The 12,500-nt window shown below is 46.9% G+C and overlaps 1 protein-coding gene across 4 annotated transcripts in view; it reads left to right on the forward strand.

Annotated features, from left to right (window-relative positions):
• LOC143290000 (uncharacterized) overlaps positions 1–12,500 on the forward strand; it is a 14,930-nt gene that overhangs the window by 2,383 nt on the left and 47 nt on the right. For 2 of the 4 annotated variants that reach the window (XM_076599299.1, XM_076599301.1), the window contains exons 2-9: positions 1–165; positions 3,509–3,946; positions 4,874–5,100; positions 5,701–6,393; positions 6,793–6,893; positions 7,994–8,166; positions 11,066–11,617; positions 12,044–12,500. The exon at positions 1–165 is cut by the window's left edge; the exon at positions 12,044–12,500 is cut by the window's right edge and continues 47 nt beyond it. In XM_076599299.1, the coding sequence (XP_076455414.1) occupies positions 1–165; positions 3,509–3,946; positions 4,874–5,100; positions 5,701–6,393; positions 6,793–6,893; positions 7,994–8,166; positions 11,066–11,266 (1,998 nt within the window). In that variant the 3' untranslated portion in view covers positions 11,267–11,617; positions 12,044–12,500. Of the gene's footprint in view, positions 166–3,508; positions 3,947–4,873; positions 5,101–5,700; positions 6,394–6,792; positions 6,894–7,993; positions 8,167–11,065; positions 11,618–12,043 lie in introns of those variants that run through there. The other 2 variants (XM_076599298.1, XM_076599302.1) reach the window with 2 other exon arrangements.

Genomic DNA, 12,500 nt, shown 5'->3' on the forward strand with positions numbered 1-12,500 from the left:
CTTACGGGAATGGAGGCGATCTTAAACTTCCAGCAGATCTACACCGTGCCTGTGAAGGAAAATGATGATATTGAGGAGGAAGAGAATGACGATGACAGCAATAACATACAGACGATAACGTGGACGAAGATGATCATGACGATGATGATGTTGCTGATAATGGAAGTGATGGTTTTGTTGCTGTTCTTTTTGTTCACCTTGTTGTTGTTGTTGTTCTTGCTGTTCTTCTTCTCCCTCTTCTTCTTCTTCGTCTTCTTCACCGTCATCACCATCATCATCATCATCTTCTTCTTCTTTTTTTTTCTTCTTCTTCTTATGTTCGTCCTTCTGATTCGAAGATGACCACGACTTCCGTGTCAGATGGATGATGTGTGACTGTGTGTCTGGAGGTGACTGGTGAGGCCAACACGGGCCCGGAAAGCTCGCCCACATGTGGGACACGTGTGTGTATGCGGTGCTGCAGTACGAGTGGAGGTAGCTTGTGTCTTGCTCGCGGCACGTTTCCTCAGCGGAACGTTTGTGTTCCTTTAGTGATCTTGATTCGCCATGTTGGGCGGTCCAGAGCAAGCGATTTCCCAGCTATCGAGATCAATGTTGAGGTCTTAAAGGGACACTTTGAGAAAGTGTTTAAAACGTTTCTTTACATACACACGCTTGCCCTGGTTCTCCATACAGCAGCTACTTGGCAGTCGACTGTCAGACATTCTGACGACATGGTCAGCCTTATGGGCTTTATGTAGGAGTGTATAGACACTGGATGTTACTTCGTTCCTCCATGTCCGGGACTTTGTGCAGCCATCGTATGTAGAGAAGTCTGTGGAGCAGCTCAAGTAGAAATGGTTTAGCTAATTAGCTTGTCTGCTGTAGACAGTCCAGGGTTCGCTGGCATAGAGAATGGTGGTGAGTACCACTGCTCTGTAGACCTACAGCTTGTTAGAAAGGTTGAGTCCTGTCTGCTCACATACATTCTTATGGGGTCTCCCAAAGGCGACACTGGGTTTTGCAATTCTGTGGCTGATCTCTGCATCAATATACACCACTCGTAAAAGAGTACTGCCCAGACAGGTGAAGCTGTCGACTGCCTGTAGCTTCTGGCCCTTTCCTGTGATGTGTGGTTCCTGGTAGGGCTTTCCGGAAGCGGGTTGATATATAACGTTGGTGTTTTTGGTGCTGATTGTGAGAACGAAATTGTCACAGGCTCTTGAGAAGCAGTCACTGCATTTTCTGCTCTGTGCTGGTGTTAAAGGAGTAATAATCAGTGAATAAGAAGTCTCTGATGATGGTCTTTTTTTTTCTTTTTTTTTTTTTTTTGTTACCTCTCTAACGGCTTGCAGGCGCTGATGGTTGAACAGTCCTCCGTCAGTTCTGTACCTGACGTGTACACCATCCTGGCATTCGCTTAAGGCGTCATTCAGCATAGCAGAGATCATGGTGAAGAGTGTAGGCGCGAGAACGCATCCTTGCTTCACACCATTTGCCACAGGAAAGGCTTCAGACTCGTCACTATCACCCATACCTTTCACCACTATGCTGAACAGTCTTGATGAACTTGCAAGGGCAGCCAAACTTCTCACTGACTTCCACAAGCTATCTCTGCTGACTGCATCGAATGCCTTAGAACGACGATGGTCAGGAAGGGGTCAGTGTGCTGCTGTTGCTATTCTACCTGGAAGTCCCACGCTTTGCAAGAAAGCCACACTGGTGCCATGCTCGTGGTATTGGAGAAGGCGACTGAGCAGGACGTGAGCCAATATCTTCCCAACTATTGACAGGAGAGAGAGGCCTTAGTGATTGTCACAAGCCTGATGGTTGCCTTTCCTCTTGTAGGTGTGGACAGTGCTGGCATCTTTCAACTGTCGAGGGACAGTTCATTCGTTCCACATGGGCTAGAAAAGCTCAGTCAGCTTCTGAATCATGAATGGGCCTCCTGTTTCTCAGACTTCAGCAGGGATTGAATCTGATCCTGGTGCTTTGTTACAGGAAGGTTTCTTGACGGGTTTTGGACTGCCACTACTGTGGGTAAGTTGTCCGGGTCCTGACTGATCTCCACTCGAGGAAAGTTAGCTATGGCCTCATCATTGATTATGGCAGGACGGTTGAGGACCTGTTTGAAGCGTCCATCTCCCCACAATGTTCTTCTTTTCCGTCAGCAGCAAAGTCCCATCTACACTGAGGAGGGGGGAGGAGCCAGATGATTGAGGTCCACAAAAAAACAAAAACATTCAAAGCATCGTAGAAACGCTTGGTGTCATGACTGTTTGCATAACACTGGATTTCATCAGTCATACTGCTGAACAAGGTATCTTGCATCTCACGGAGTTTCCTCTGCATTTTCCTTTTTATACTGGCGAAGGCATCTCTTCCTCCTCCTCCTCCTCGTAGTTCATTTTCATGTTCTTCTCCTCTTTTTGTGTGTTATCTGTTGGTGTTGTGTTTCTTCTTGTCGGTCTTCTATGTCTATCCATTGTCTGTCTGTCTTCGAGTGGTTGCTATTTGTATGAGTGCAAGCTATTGGGAACATTAAGCATCAAACTGACGTTTTGTGACTTTGTCTTGTGCATCTGGAAACAACAACGACGAAAGTCTGTATCACCTTGTAAACAGACAATAAACTAGCGAAACGAGGAGAGCGAAAGTAGTAGTGAAGTCACGGACTGATGACTGGATGGTCTCAAGTTCGACTCCCATCAGAGGCAAACTGTCACGAGACTTTTCTGTCTCAGACAGTTCCTGCATGTAGCTAGTTGACTATGCCTAGGAATCAACGGAAAAGGCTTGAGACGAAAAGTCACACCAACTTCCTTTTGACAGTAAGCGTAGTTTACATTGCTTAATGAATTCTGCACGTGACTGTTTCTCTGGCCTGCCTGTCAGTTTCAAAGGAAGCGTGGAATACAGCACTGTTATGCCATACTGATACTTCTCGTGCATTGCTTGTGTGGCATATACCACACGCGAATTTCTCTTCTTGAGTTATTTTCTATTCTGCATACATGCATATTCACATGCATGCATACATACCAAGCATCCATGCACATACAGACATAATCAAAACTGTACGTCTACCAACTTCTCCTCCTGAAGTGGAGTGTTGGCCTGGAGGCAACGCGTCCGCCTAGGAAGCGAGAGAATCTGAGCGCGCTGGTTCGAATCACGGCTCAGCCGCCGATATTTTCTCCCCCTCCACTAGACCTTGAGTGGTGGTCTGGACGCTAGTCTTTCGGATGAGACGATAAACCGAGGTCCCGTGTGCAGCATGCACTTAGTGCACGTAAAAGAACCCACGGCAACAAAAGGGTTGTTCCTGGCAAAATTATGTAGAAAAATCCACTGCGATAGGAAAAACAAATAAAACTGCACGCAGGAAAAAAAAAGAAAAAAAAAAAGAAAAAAAAGGGTGGCGCTGTAGTGTAGCGACGCGCTCTCCCTGAGGAGAGCAGCCTGAATTTCACACAGAGAAAATTAATCGGTTGTGATAAAAAGAAATACAAATACCATCTCTTCCCAGGCTCTGCAGACCCTCGGGGTGCCGCTAAGCCTGTCATACACCCCGGGCTTGGTGTCTACTCCCTCCTCCCTCCTTCTCCTCCCTCTCCTGGGCTGGCTTACCGACAGGGGACGCAACCCCCAGCGCCGCAAGTTCGCCTGCATACTTTTAGCCGCTGGTGTCCAAACTCTGGGAATGCTCTGCCTGCTTTTGGCGAACGCTATGCACCTGAGGGACCTGAGGAATTACAACGGGACCATCCGCAGGGAGACTGGCCCTGGAGGTCCATCGACCGAATCAGTTTTGTCAGATACGGTCGGTAACTTGTCTGTCAGTGAATGCGGGGAGAAAACGAATGGCTCAGGCCAGGATTGGAACGGCTACGTCTTCGCAGATCCCGAAGGAACAAGCTCCTCAGCAAATGGATCAGTTGATGTGGTTGACACTGACATTCCAACAGTGAGTTGTTTGTTTCCTTATAGAGACAGAGAAAAGATTATATCTGACTAGTTAGTTAGTTAGTTGGTTGGTTGGTTGGTTGTTGGTTGGTTAGTTCGTTGATTGGTTTGTTAGTTGGTTACTTTTTTGCTCACTCAGCTTTGTAAAATAAAAATTTCAAGAAGAAAAAAAAAGATAAATTCATATGCTAGCTAATGAACACATCAAAATGTATTTAGGAAATACGGGTCATTTATATTAATTCCCCTTACTGAAGTTTGCTCATATTTATTAACGTCCATCGGAAGGCTTTCAAGGGAAATCATGTGCCATGACCTTCGCGTGAATCTGGGACTGCACACTGCTGAACACCGTGCATTCAGAACGTCCAGTGTGTCCCTCCCCGGGTTCCAACACGCTTCACCAACACTTTGTTTTCCCTACTTTCCCGTCATCGTGTCAGCATGGTCTACCACGTACACGCTCATAGTCATTTCACCTTTGCACACAACAGGTGAAGTGATGCTTACATTTCCTGATTTAAGCTTCTTTTTTTTTAAAGTCCAACTTCAGAAACCGAATCAGGCCATTAATTTTGCATGGGTATAGTACATCTTTATTCGTCCGATTGGAAATTATTGATTGTTACAAATCAATATATAGGCATCGAATATCTAGGCATATACCCGCACAGATGGAAAATACTGGTCATATACTCATATGCAGTTCAGATTCAGAATGCACATGTTAACAGGTGCTAACGCCATTAATGAAGCCAACCAAAGTATATTCGGATGTCTATACTGCTGTAGTCTGGTGCACAAGGCGTAGGCGAAACGGACAGACGAGACTAGTTTGCAGGCAAAACGCGCGTAAGCGAAAAGCGCGTAGGCAAAATGCGCGTAGGTGAAACACGGTTAGGCGAAACGTGGTGGACTGTATCCTCAGGTACCTGTCAAGGCCGGACTGGCCATGCTGAGTTTCATCCTTCTGGACCTCGGGTTCGATTTCTCCAACAGCTTCATCAAGGCCCTCATGGTCACGTGCACTGCACGCGCAGAGCACACGTCACTGATGATGACGGCGGTGGTGACGGGGTCAGTGGGGGGAGTGGTCAACTCGGCTCTGGGGGCTGTGGACCTTCCCTCGCTGATGGGACTGAGGTCTTGGGAAGGGTGAGTGTCTGGGGCTGTGTTGTGGTGACGGTGTCTATGGTGATGGTTGTTGTTGTGGTGGTGGTGCTGGTGGTTGTGGTAGTGGTGATGGTGATGGTCGTAGTGGTGGTGGATGCAGTGGTGTGGTGCTGGTAGTGGTAGAAAAAGAAGTAGAAACAGCGGCAACGGTGGTGGTTATGGTAGTTGTAAATGCCTGCACTCGGAATCGCTCTCTCTCTCTCTCTCTCTCTCTCTCTCTCTCTCTCTCTCTCTCTCTCTCTCTCTCAATATTATTACTATTGATGCATGTTGTTATTTGTATTATGAACCCCCATGTCATTAGGGCTGTAAAGCTATTGACATTAAAGTGTTCAGTGTTCTCTCTCTCTCTCTCTCTCTCTCTCTCTCTGTGTGTGTGTGTGTGTGTGTGTGTGTGTGTGTGTGTGTGTGTGTGATGATATTTTAATATACATACTTTTTAAAACTTACTTATGGCTTACTCAGCTTCAGCTTATTTACATTTTGTTTTAACATTCACACGTTTCGAGCAGTGAATTTTATACAGATGATAACCCAGTCCTGCATCCTGAGTCTACCTGACCTTCCTGACCGTGGTTTCAGAGCCCAGCTGACCCTACAGACCAGTGTCCAGGGGGTGGTGCTCGTCCTGTTGGTCATTCTCGGACTTCTCTCCACTCTGACTGCCTGCCGCAAACAGCTTCGCCAGCTTCAGGAAAACCAACGTGGAACAAGCTCCATGAAACCCCAAGAAACTATGACGCCACTCGAAGAAAATGGCTCGACCTCTAATAACGATGACATGGCTTCAGCTCCCAGCGATACTTCCAAGATCAGCTCCGTGAAAGACGCGTTTGAGAACAGCATCCGATCTTTGGGAGAAAGCAGACTTCCTCTGCGTTCTGTGGAGGAGACTCCCTCGTCCTCGGCTGAGGATCATCCTCTCCTGGAAGACGACGTTGTGGACGAGGAGGGGGGTGGGGGTGGATACCACGTGACGTCATCACTCTCTGCTGGTTACGGCGCTGTAAAACCTAGTGCCCAAAGTCACGGAGGAGGAGCGTCCGTTGAAAAGGCGCCCGTACGAGGTGCTGGAGGCTTGGGTTCCGGAGGTGGTGAGGCAGGCCGTCAGTCATGTTTGCAGAAGCCGAAAGTCCGGATCGCTCTTGTCTGCTTAACGACGGGTTTTGCTGCAGCCTGTTGCTCGATGTATACGTTCGGCATGTCTGACTTTGTGGGCAAAGGCGTGTACGGGGGAGACCCCAAGGCAGAGCTCGGGTCCGATAGTTTGAGCAGGTTGGTTGACGATGGCTCTGTCTGTTTCTGACTGTGCTGCTACATCTGTCTCCGTTTGTTTGTCTGTCTGCCTACTTGTGTCTCTGTCTTGCTTTCTGTCTCTCTTTCACTCTCTCACACTTGCATTTTCGCTGGATTGACATGCCATTTGTTCGGTGTGTGTGTGTGTGTGTGTGTGTGTGTGTGTGTGTGTGTTCATTTCAAGAGTACTCATCATCAGTGACAATAGGCTGGGGGAGGGTTAAAATGAAAATAGTTTGGATGTAAAGCGGGATGCAGGGTGTAGTGTGTATGTATGTATGTTTGTGTGTTCTGTGTGCTCGTGTTCGCATGTGCATGTGTGCCAGTGAGTGCGTGCGCCCGTGCGTACGTGCTGATGTGCTGAAATAATGGTTTCAGATACGAGAAAGGAGTGGAAATGGCCTCCTTGGCCCTCGTGGTCTGCTTTGTCACCTACCTCGTCACCAGCATCCTTCATCCCAGAATCCTGGCTTGTCTGGGTGAGTAGCGATGTGGTGAAGAGGTGGAGGGGGGGGGGAGGTTTGGGGAGGGGTAAAGGAAAGGGAGGGGTAAGATAGGGGGAGGGGGAGGATAGGGTAGGGGGTGGGTACGGGGAGTGCGTAAAGTGGGAGGTGTAGGATAGGGGGAGGGGGGAGGATAGGGTAGGGGGGTGGGTACGGGGAGTGCGTAAAGTAGGAGGTGTAGGATAGGGGGAGGGGGGAGGATAGGGTAGGGGGGTGGGTACGGGGAGTGCGTAAAGTAGGAGGTGTAGGATAGGGGGAGGTGTAACGGGGGATGGGAGGGGGTGGGGGGTAAGCTAGGGGGGCGGGGGTGGGGGGTGGGAGAGGGTTAGGACAGGGGAGATTGGTAAGATAAAGGGGTAGGTGTAAGGTTAGGGGAGGAGGGGGAGGGGTAGGATAGAGGGAAGGGTAGAGGGTAGGGCAGGGAAGGGGGAGGTTAGGGGAGGGGGAGGATAGAGGGAAGGGTAAACGGGAGGAATGGGGGGTGAAGGGGGAGGGGTAGGATACTAAGAGGGATAAAGGGGTTGGGGGAGGTTAAGGAGTAGGATAGGGGGGACGGGGGGGGGGGTCTCCTCTTAACTCGTGGCCCCAAATCCTGCCCTGTGTGCACAGGTGTGGATGGGGGTTCTCTGAGGATCCCACCCCAGGGCTAGAGGTTGTAGCGCACTTCTCGATCGCAAGGTGAACTCATCGTGAGACGCATGGGGTATTTCAGTGAGTGTAACAGTGCCACCTGCTGCCCTGCCCTGTCCTGATGATAGGAACATCACCAGTTGGTCCAGGGCTGCGAATTTCATCGCCAACCCTTATTTCTGAGAGCCATACCCCTATCCACCACCTGGGGACACGCCGGGTCGGGGATGGTCGCCCTGCTACTGGGTTAGGAGTTGCCGTGTCCGTGGATCATCATCATCAACACCATCATCATCACCATCTTGCTCCTCACCATAACCATCCTCCTCCTCATCATCATCGACATCCTCCTCTTCCTCCTCATCATCGACATTATCATCATCATCATCATCATCACCATCCTCCTCCTCCTACTCATCATCATCACATCAGTGACGTGTCCACAGGTTTCCGGGTGGAGTTCCTGTTGCTGCAGCTGCTGATGGTAATCGCCATGATGACGGTGGCCTTGACCTTTCGACTGGAGGCCGTCATGGTGATGGGGGTGGTGGTGGGGACGTTCCGCACGTGCCTGTTCTCCATGCCCTATGCCGTCACCAATGACATAGCTCAGAGCATCGTGAGTCCTGGAGCCGTTTATGCCGTGTCATAACTTTTGTCACCATCGACATGTAGAGGTCACCATATTAACTCACTCAGTACGGCCAGTCCTCTCTTCTCCTGTACACAGACCCCTCGGATGTCCAATGGGTGTCTCAATGACCCAACCTTTAGCTTCCGTCGTCAGAACTGTGGTATTATTTGTCAACATTCACCTCTTCAGTATAAGAGCCTTCCACTTGCAATATTTTGATGGTGGTAATTGGGGTGAAACGCTGTTAACGTCGTCTCTTTCGCCGTTCGTATGGAGAGAGTTAATAGGTCTACATATGTATAGTTCTAACACTGCAAAGACGAGTCACAGCTAGATCTTGCCTCAGCGATTTAGCTCACAGTAAAGTAAGTACTAAATTCAGTTATGCTGTCATGACTGTTATCACCATCGTTTGTTTATCTCTACATATGTAAAGCTGTAGCATTGGTAAGGTGAGTCAACGATTTGCTCAGAGCATAGTGCTGTAAACAGAAAGGATGTGTAAGTCAGTTTCCCTCCCTCAGCTTCTTCTATCTATCTCCCTTCTGCGCTCTCTCTTTCTTTCCTTTATTTCCTTCCATTTTGTTCTTCTTTAGCATAACCCTTCCTTCCATTCTCGGCCATATGTCCGTTTCTATTTCTCTCTCTCTCTCTCTCTCTCTCCCCCCCCCCCCCCCCGGCCGCCCCCCTTCATCCAGCTTGTGTCGTTTCCTCTGTCACTCCCATCCTTCCTACCCATCTGTCTGTCCTACCGTCTTTCGTTCCTTGCTTCCTTTTCTACCTTTTTTTTTTCGACCCCCCCCCCCCCCCCCCCCCCCTGTTTGCCATCTTTTTTTTCTTTTTTTTTTTTTTTGTCCATCCTTCTTTCTATGTCTTGTGTCTTGCTAATCTATCCTGTCTTTCTTCCCTGCTTCCTATCTTGACTTCTCTCATTCCTTTTCCTTCGTTTCTTGTTTTGCCCTTGGGTATTAGGTGTTAAAGAAAAAGAAAAGAAAAAAAGAAAGAAAGAAAAAGCAGTTGTGCTAACTCCGATACAAAAGTTCGTATTTTAAAGGTTCATTTCTTTTCGTTTCGTTTCCACTGTCCTCCCTCCTTCTTGTCTCTTCCATGTCTTCTTTGCTGCCACCTCCTCTCCTTTTCTTCTTCACTATTTTTATTTTTTAAAGATATGTGTACGTGTGTGTGTGTGTGTGTGTGTGTGTGTGTGAGGGGAGGTGGGAGTGCGGGGGGAGGTGGGGTAGAGGATGAGGTATGTGAGTGTATGCATGCCTACACTGTGGGAGCAACAGGATATTGGAACGTGTATATATATATATATATATATATATATATATATATATATATATATATATATATATATATCTTTGTATGTACGTGTGTGGGGTTGGGGGTGGGAGATATGGGCGTATGTGTGTGTGCTTGTACAAGTAAGTGTTCATCTCTGTGAGTGTGTGTTTGTGTGTGTGTGTGTGTGTGCCGTGGAAGCTGCGATACGTAGACTAGAAATAAGTGTGTGGAGGAGGGGGTAGAGGAGGTGCAAGGTAATGTGTGTGTGTGTGTGTGTGTATGTGTGTGTTGGAGCTCATGTACGTTTATATGTATTTGACTGTGCTTTCATATGTGCTTGTACAAGTAAGTGTTCATCTCTGTGAGTGTGTGTTTGTGTGTGTGTGTGTGTGTGTGTGTGTGCCGTGGAAGCTGCGATACTTAGACTAGAAATGAGTGTGTGGAGGAGGGGGGTAGAGGAGGTGCACGGTAATGCGTGTGTGTGTGTGTGTGTGTTGGAGCTCATGTACGTTTATATGTATTTGACTGTGCTTTCATATATGTGAAACTGCATGTCTGGTGCATTTCTGTTATGCATGTGTGGGTGTATGTGTGAATGTGTGTCTTCATATTTTACATTTATTTGCTTATTTATCACCATTGTTGTCTTATTTATTTATTTATTTATTTATGTTTTATTATTATCATTTTATTAGTATTACTAATATTATTACTACTACCTTTTTCTATATTATAATTATTATTTATTTATTTATGCAAGCTTATCTATTATTTATTCCCCCGTTGTTGTTGGTTTTTTTTTTTTTTTTTTTTTTTTTTTTTTTTTGTGTGTGTGTGTGTGTGTGTGTGTGTGTGTGTGTGTGTGTGTGTGTGTGTGTGTGTGTTCTCAAGGCCTGACTAAGCGCGTTGGGTTACGCTGCTGGTCAGGCATCTGCTTGGCAGATGTGGTGTAGCGTATATGGTTTTGTCCGAACGCAGTGACGCCTCCTTGAGCTACTGAAACTGAAACTGAAACTATTTTTTTTAAAAGAAAAAAAAAGAGAAGATTATCTATTCATTTATGTATTTACATATCTATTCATTCTTTATTGTTATTTTCATTTATATATTCATTTTTTCTGATATATATATATATATATATATATATATATATATATATATATCCCCCCCTCCCCCTCAAGGCCTGACTAAGCGCGTTGGGTTACGCTGCTGGTAAGGCATCTATACTTAGCAGATGCGGTGTAGCGTATATGGATTTGTCCGAACGCAGTGACGCCTAATGGAGTTACTGATACTGTACTGTGGAAAGCCCAAGAGACTGGGCCGAAGCCCCACCTGGACTGCAGTGCTGGGCCAGTCTGACCACTAAAACGTCCCCGGGAATCCAGCCGACCGACACAGCCCCGGCCTTCAACAGGACTACTTTCCAGTGAGGGGAGAGGGTGGGAGCTGAAGACCAGGGGGGGGGGGGGGGGGGGGAGGGGGGGGGGTCGTCCTTTCCATTCCCTTCTTTTTCTACCTCCCATGTTGTTGTTTTTTTTTGTTTTTTTGTTTGCTTGTTTATCTGTTATATATTTTGTTGTCGTTGTTGTTTCAGGCTTACGAAGGCAGCGGCAGGAACCCAGTGGGCCTAGCTCTGTCCCTAGTGGCAGCCAGTCTGCCTCTGTCCCACTGCGCGCTGTTCACCTGGGTGGGCGCCGTGGAGGAGCTGACTGGAGACGTCTCCACTCTGCTGTGGCTGGGAAGCGGTTTTGGTATTGCCGGTGCCGTCAGCTTCCTGTTTGTTGGGAAAGTCTGAAGACGATGTACAGGATCAATACTTCTTTGACAGTGGTGAAATCATGATATAGTCTGAACCATCTTCGCGGAATTTGTACGGAACTATAGCAGTTAGAATAAATCGGCGAATATTCTAATTGAACGCTTTTACTTTTATGAATTTTTGAAATGTGAGACATGAGAGAGAAAAAGCCAACTGTCAAACAAGAAAATGCAAATCAACAAGTCAAATTTCCTTAGTAACTGAAAAAAAAGGCAAAGAACCACACACGTCAACATAAGAACACGTACATTTTCCGTAGCCCTTGACTGTACAGACTCAACACCTCTAGCATTATGGTCTACTGTGTCATCAGACAACAGCATAAAGGTAATCCTGCAGTTTAGAATACTAAACTCAGGGGCCGTTAAAATGAAAAAGTAGAAGGTGTTTTAGACTGACTTCGATGCGCTGAGTCGAATGCAACCCTCAGCTAAGCTCTAAGACCACTCCTTTTGCCACGAAACTGGATCAAATACACGGTAAGTAGTACTCCTTCCCGACCTGCACGCCATTTTGACGTAAACACCACGTCACCAGCAATCAAAATGGCTCGCCGATAGTTGCTCGGGAAGTGACCGACTGAGTTTACTATTTATTATGTCTCTGTTTCATTGACAAGGAGTGGCCGTAGAGCTTAGCTGAGGGTTGCATTCGACTCAGCGCATCAAGGTCAGTCTAAAACAACCTCTATTTTTTCATTTGAACGGCCCCCTGAGTTTAGTATTCTAAACTGCAGGATTACCCAGCATAAAGTTCATTGTATGATTATATCAGGCATCGTAAGTTTCAATGAAATGACTTCTGTGCTGTAGCTCACTATTTTGGCAGTTCTTTACGAGTTGGCAGCAGGCGACATTTCCGGCTTAAGTTGTTTGTTTCGACTCCTGTTTGTGACGTCACAGCGTTGTCAAACACAGCAATACGTCATTCTTTCCTTGAGGATTTAGGGATCGGAACCATCTTCCGGAGATGTTTCAGTTACAAAGCGTGCGGACTGACCCACATATTTTTGGAAGAACCTGAAAAAGAAGCAAATGCTTGACCTTCACGCATAAACACAACATGCTCATTGTTCGGACTTGAGAGGCCACCTTAGGTTTCTAGGTTTCTGTAAAACATTGCCATGGGATGAATGAAGTGATTAAACGAAATAAACAAATAAGTGAATATGTTAAAATATAACAGAACGGAAGAAACTGATGAAGAAAGC

Source organism: Babylonia areolata, chromosome 14 (genome assembly GCF_041734735.1).
Source record: "Babylonia areolata isolate BAREFJ2019XMU chromosome 14, ASM4173473v1, whole genome shotgun sequence".
Lineage (NCBI taxonomy): Eukaryota > Metazoa > Mollusca > Gastropoda > Neogastropoda > Buccinidae > Babylonia > Babylonia areolata.